At 44.9% G+C, this 6,181-nt stretch overlaps 1 protein-coding gene across 1 annotated transcript; it reads left to right on the top strand.

Moving 5' to 3' along the window:
- The first annotated feature begins 582 nt into the window (after window positions 1-582).
- On the top strand, window positions 583-5,275 carry LOC142243251 (uncharacterized). Its single transcript, XM_075314947.1, has 5 exons — window positions 583-682; window positions 1,363-1,437; window positions 1,522-3,220; window positions 3,617-4,018; window positions 4,339-5,275. Exons 3-5 carry the CDS (start codon window positions 3,089-3,091, stop codon window positions 4,879-4,881), a joined length of 1,077 nt encoding a protein of 358 aa, XP_075171062.1. The 5' UTR covers window positions 583-682; window positions 1,363-1,437; window positions 1,522-3,088; the 3' UTR covers window positions 4,882-5,275.
- Window positions 5,276-6,181: the final 906 nt, after the last annotated feature.

The following is a 6,181-nucleotide window of genomic DNA, read 5'->3' as shown; positions in this document are numbered from 1 at the left end:
AGCAAATAAGGAAGAAGCTGGCAGATCTGCGGTACAGATCAAGCAACCGCATTGCCAGCATCCGTTCTCAGAGCCAGCCCCAACCCGGTGAGTGGTGTTAACTATAGTTGATCGAACAGCCAATAATACAGGGTCGGCGAATCAATGACCGATTTAGAAAAAAAAATTCAAATCCGCTCCGTAATCCGGTGCCCATAAGTCAATGGGGTCCGGCCCTGGTGATATTACTGACAGATTTACTAAAAGAGTACGATCCGCTCCGGAATACGTTGCCCATATAAGTCAATAGGGTCTGGCCCCAGGGATAGCGCAAAAAACTTGCGGATACAGACGTTTACAGTCCGGGTCCGCTCAGCACTAGTGTTAACATTGGTTGCACAGTATATGGCGGCTATTTTACATGAGTAGTACCACATGAGTAATTCCGCCCACATGACACACAGCACATGAGTTGTACCACAAGAGTACTTCTTGTGAGTTACCCCCACGTGAAAATATTATAAGGTATAATTTTTTCCAGACCCGCAGCCACAGCAGGAGCCACCTACAGACCAGCAGCCCCAGCAGGACCCACCTCCAGACCCGGAGCCACAGCTGGAGCCACCACCAGAGGCGGAGCACCAGCAGGAGCCACCTGCAGTCTCTCCCTCCTCACTCAATGTCATGGGAGCAGGCTTGCCTGGTAATTTTTGAAGATAAAACAAGGGGCATATAACTTTGACTGGATAGAGCTATCTTACCCACAGCACCCAGATTTCCCATGAACTGAAATCCCTCTATCAGCAACCAACTTTCCTATGTTGAGATATCCATCTTGTCCTCGGCACACTGCTTCCCCATGCTCTGCTATATATCTTTCCATCATCACACAGCTTTCCCATATCAGAGCATGGGGATGCTGGGTGCTGAGAGAAGATGTATAGCAGAGCATGGGGAAGCTGGGTGCTGAGAGAAGATGTATAGCAGAGCATGGGAAAGCTGGGTGCAGAGAGAAGATGTATAGCAGAGCATGGGAAAGCTGAGTGCTGAGAGAAGATGTATTGCAGAGCATGGGAAAGCTGGGTGCTGAGAGAACGAACCTTTTTCCCTCAGCACAAAACATTCCCATCCCCTAGTTGTATCTTTGTACCCCCTTGTATTTAGTTCTCAAAATACAATAATGGCCCCCGCATAGCCTTCCATATAGTATAAAGGGTCCCACATAACCAATCATATATTAGAATACACCTCCATAGTCCTCCATGTATAATATTACAGCCAGCCTCTCCAGTCCTACATGTATAAAGCAGCCTCTTCAGGCCTCCAAGTATAAAGCAGCCTCTCCAGCTATCATGTACTATGAAGTGTTTTGTCTCTCCCTAGACATTGATGCTGATGCCAGAGGTTTCGGGTGGAACCTCAGCCCATCCTTAGCGGACGAGGAGGAACACCTGAACCGTAAGTTTTAACAACAAACATGTACCTCTAATTTATATGTCTACATATAATTAGCCTTTTTAAGTTGTACCATTCTCTCCATAGAAATACCAACATTAGAAGACCTTCTGGCCTCTCACAGGAGGATTCTGGCAACACAGCGCACACTGGCAGCGGCACAGCGCACACTGGCCACAGCGGTGAAACAGCACGGAGTGCTGATCGCCAAGTATGTGGCGTCCCAACAACAGGGCAGCAGCCGTTAAATTTTTTTTCCTTTGTTTAAAATAATGTTTTTTGTTTTTTTTTTGTTAAATGTGTGATTATCTGTGTTTTTGGCCGTAGCCACGAAAACAGTGACAATAAAAGTTTATTTACTGACATGAGTCGTACATGAATCGGCAGCATTGGTGGATGTAGAGTATGGATGTATGTGGTTGTGTGTATGTATGTATGTATGTACCGGTTAAAGTATGTTTGTGTGTGCGCGTGCAAAACTGCAGCAGTACAAACACAGCAAAAAACAACACAAAAGTAGAATATTTTCTGGTGTTTTTTGCAAATAAGATATGGTAGGCTCCGGCTAGCAGGCTCATAGGCGACAGCGATTGGGTTGCGGTACACCTTAAAGTGTTAGCCGTCAAAACCCACAGAGATCCGGAGGCTCAGATTTCGCATGCCGCAGCTCACAACATACATAATGGGAGTGGACTTGCATGTTCCAAGCGTATTTGTCCCAGTGAAGACACAAACACTGAGTGCAAGAGGAAGGGACCCCTGGTTGCTACACGGGACTGTGTGTGTAATTCTTGAGAACTGTGAGTACACCATTTACCACCGGTCCAACTCTGCACGTCACCTTCCAAAGCAATTTATGCCATACAACAGGAACTACACCTCCCTAACCGTCTCACCATCAGTCACCGCAACCCACGGGTGGCCTCACCAACAACACACTCTCCAGTACGTACGAGCACGGGGATGGGTGGGTTCATGTATACAGATGGAAGATGAAAGCATGGAGATCTGTAGTAAGATCCGAAAAGCAAAGCCGCAGTCGTGACCACAGATCAGGATTGAAGACAGCGTTAATAAGATCCGCAAATCAGCACACAAGCCTGGAGGTCTCTAGTACGATCCAAAAAGCAGTATGTGCTCATGAAAAAAGGACGGAAGTGCGACCTTGTTGCCTTCTTTGAAAGCAAACCTGTAATTGCAAAGCTGTGGTCAACTTGGGCAATAAGAAACCGCACCTCAGCATGTTTGGACGCCATATATTTTGCCTAGGCCACAGTGAAAATATTGAACCCACCCGCCAGAGACCTATCAGCCAATTGTATTTTAGCGTCGCTATAATAGACTTGCGATCGCGTTGGCGACGATACTGCGTCGCTGAAACCCCTTTGTCTCTCCTCAAAACCCCTACAATGTTAAATACTGGTGCCCGCAGGAGACGCTGCTGCGTTCTCTAAATGATTTGATTCCGCAATAAATAAAGCGTCTCATAACTGTAGCGATCAATATCTTTACATTTATAAATATAGCAGTCTCCAAACTGTTGTTGTGTGACGGTTTGTTTATTTAGGTGATTTAATTGTTGGCCACTAGTGCGTTGTCCTTCTCTGATTGGATAGCAACTGCTCAACAAGTCTTTCTGTGATTGGGCTATAGCATGTCAATAAATAAAGGCAACGCAGTAGGGCTTCCATTCTGTTTTCTAGGTGCCTTTAGTTCAGCAGCGTTCTCTTTCAAGTCGCTATTGTGTCCCGTAATTTGTGGCTCTACACAACAACAATTTTGGAAGGTAGGTATTTATTGAGTTCTCTAATTATCTTTGTAGCTTTCCTTTAATATCTAGAATCTGTTTTTCATTTTTATAATATTAGATTTGACATATTTGTAGCTATCATTTACTTGTAATCATAGCTCAATTCTAATTTGTGTCCATTCTTTATATGTAACATTGTGGCCAGGATTTCATACACTTTGAAGCAGTGTACATTGTTTATTTGCATGGCCAGCAAATTTACAGGGTGGGGTAGGGGGTTTTATTGTCGTGTGCAAATCTCCATTTTGGGCTTGCTTCAAATACATGTAGAATCACCTGTACTCGTGGCCTTTATTTGCGAACATACTTGCATCATTAGTTGTGTACTTTTATTGACATGTTTTTTTTAATTTTTTTTTATATAAATTACAGATGTCTTACAATAGCCAAGAATTCATACGAGAACTGATTGAGCTGTATCGCTCCTTTCCCTGCCTTTGGCTAGTTAAATCGCCGGACTATTGCAACCGCAACAAGAAAAGGGAGGCATATGCCAAATTAATTGCCCTATTTCAGCAGCATGACCCATCTGAGAAGGTGGATGAGACGATGGTGCGCAAAAAAATTCAGGGCCTCCGCACTGTATTTAAGAAGGAACTAAACAAGATTGAGAGGTCCAAAAGGTCAGGATGTGGTACAGATGACATTTATGTCCCCTCCCTGTGGTACTTCAACTTAATGGACTTCACCCGCAACCAGGAGTTACCACGGGCATCTGTATGTTCGTTTGGGCCCACCAACACAGAGGCACTGACAGATGCCATAGATGAAGATGTAAGTACCTTCTGTTCTTCTCGATCAAAAGCATGTAAGCTTTGGATGCAGGTCATTAATTTATTTCGTATTGATTAATTGTGATTAATTGTAAATATACAGCCTTGTACAATTTTCAAGTTTAGCCGCACTCTGTTGTCATACTATTTAATGTCATGTAATATCTCGTACTACTTGTGCCACCACACTCCTGTTTACCATTGCATGCTAACTGTATATCGCTAATGGGGTATCATTTTCGTGATGCGGTGGTGAGTTCTAGTTTGTGAAAATCGATGGGTTTATCTGAAACTTAAATTTTCTGTTATTTTGTCCAGCAGGACTGTTCCCAAGTTGAGACACTATCTAGTGGCGACATTCCGGGTGTGGCGGAAAGTAGAGGGGAGGCAAATGTCGATGAAAATTCTCCCTCCACTGAACAACAACCACAGCGGCAGCGAAATATCCGAAGAAAGGCTGCCACACCATCATCATCCGAACAATTAATTTCTTTGGCAAGCCGTTTTTTAGAAAGACCGTCCAATACCGGTATGGACTTCTTTGCAAAGATGACAGCAGATCGACTGCAAAAGTTGGACCAAAGTCAAAGAAGTCGTGCGGAAAGACTTATACTGGAAACGCTAAGTCGAGCCGCAGCCGGTAACCTTGAAGAGACAACTTCGCTGACCCCACCAACCAGGCTAGACCGTGGACCAGGTCCACAACCCTTATGGCCACAAATGCCAGATACATTGCACAGCACACCTGTGCGGAGGATGGGGCCTCCAGGAAACATTCTTGGGCACCCCACTCCAGAGTGCTCTTTTATGCCCCAGTCCTTTCTAGACCATCTAAATTCCACAAACAACCACTATGAAACCTGATGCTTCTTGTCGGTGTACTTTTCATTTTCCATAATTTTTTGGAAAAAGTTAATTTCAGTTTTGTTTTGTTAATTATTTAATTTCTTATACTTATATATATATATATATAGAGAGAGAGTTTTATTTTTGTTTTGGTTTGTAATAAAATGTGTTTGGTTTATCAATTGACGCACGTTCTGCTTAATTCTTGAGATAGTTATAAGCAGGCCTACTTGGTTTTGTATTGGGCTGTGTCCATCTATACACATGCATAGATATAATGGGTGTCAGCAGGGTCGGTATGGGGAGTCTGGAGCCCAACATGGTTCGGGGTCCACCTTTCAGTTTTCCACACACTGTAGCCCCATGCATAACTGTGGTACATAGAAATACTGCTGGGGGGGGACACACTGAAGGAGTGCTACAAAGCACAAGGGTACCTTCACATAGCGACGCAGCAGTGATCCTACCAGCGATCTGACCCTATCAGGATCGCTGCTGCATCGCTGCATGGTCGCTGGTAAGCTGTCAATCAGGCAGATCTCACCAGCGACCCAGTGACCAGCCCACCAGCCAGCAGCGATGTGGAAGCAATGCTGCGCTTGCACGGAGCCGTTGTCTGGAAGCCGCGTAAACTGTTAACCAACGTAAACATTGGGTAACCAAGCTCTTGTTACACGATATTTGCGTTGGTTAACAGCACACAATGCTTAGCGCTGGCTCCCTTGCACTCGTTGCCTGAGTACACATCGGGTTATAATTTTACCCGATGTGTAGTCTGGCTGCGTGCAGGGAGCAGGCGCTGGCAGTGAGAGCGGCGGATGGTGGTAACAAAAGTAAATATTTGGTAACCAAGGAAGGGGATTCCCTGGTTATCAGATATTTACATTGGTTACAGCAGGCTGTCAGACGCCGGCTCCTTGCATCCTGCACATTCCGATCTTTGCTCTCTCGCTGTCACACACAGCGGCAGTGCAAAGATTAAAAAATGAAACAGCAGTGTGTGCAACGAGCAGCGATCTCACAACAGGGGCCAGAACGCTGCTCAGTGTCATACACAGCGAGATCACTAATGAGGTCACTGCTGCCTCAACCAAACCGTGACTCAGCAGAGTGCCCACAATCGATCGTAAAATGAGACATTTTACGGACTCTCATGTTTGAAAGTCGTTCAACAGGGCAACTAGAAAATCAAATCCCTCCATTTGGAAAAGTATTATAGCTCTCCTGATAAACTTTGTACCTTTTTACCTCAAGCGCATGGGCTGGGGAATAGTTTTCGGTGGAATGTGTCATGGCACACGCAACAGAAATCAGTGAC

The sequence above is a fragment of the Anomaloglossus baeobatrachus genome, chromosome 6 (assembly GCF_048569485.1).
Source record: "Anomaloglossus baeobatrachus isolate aAnoBae1 chromosome 6, aAnoBae1.hap1, whole genome shotgun sequence".
Classification (NCBI taxonomy): domain Eukaryota; kingdom Metazoa; phylum Chordata; class Amphibia; order Anura; family Aromobatidae; genus Anomaloglossus; species Anomaloglossus baeobatrachus.
Note: the sequence above shows the minus strand (reverse complement) of the source record. Positions and strands in the feature narration are given on the sequence as shown.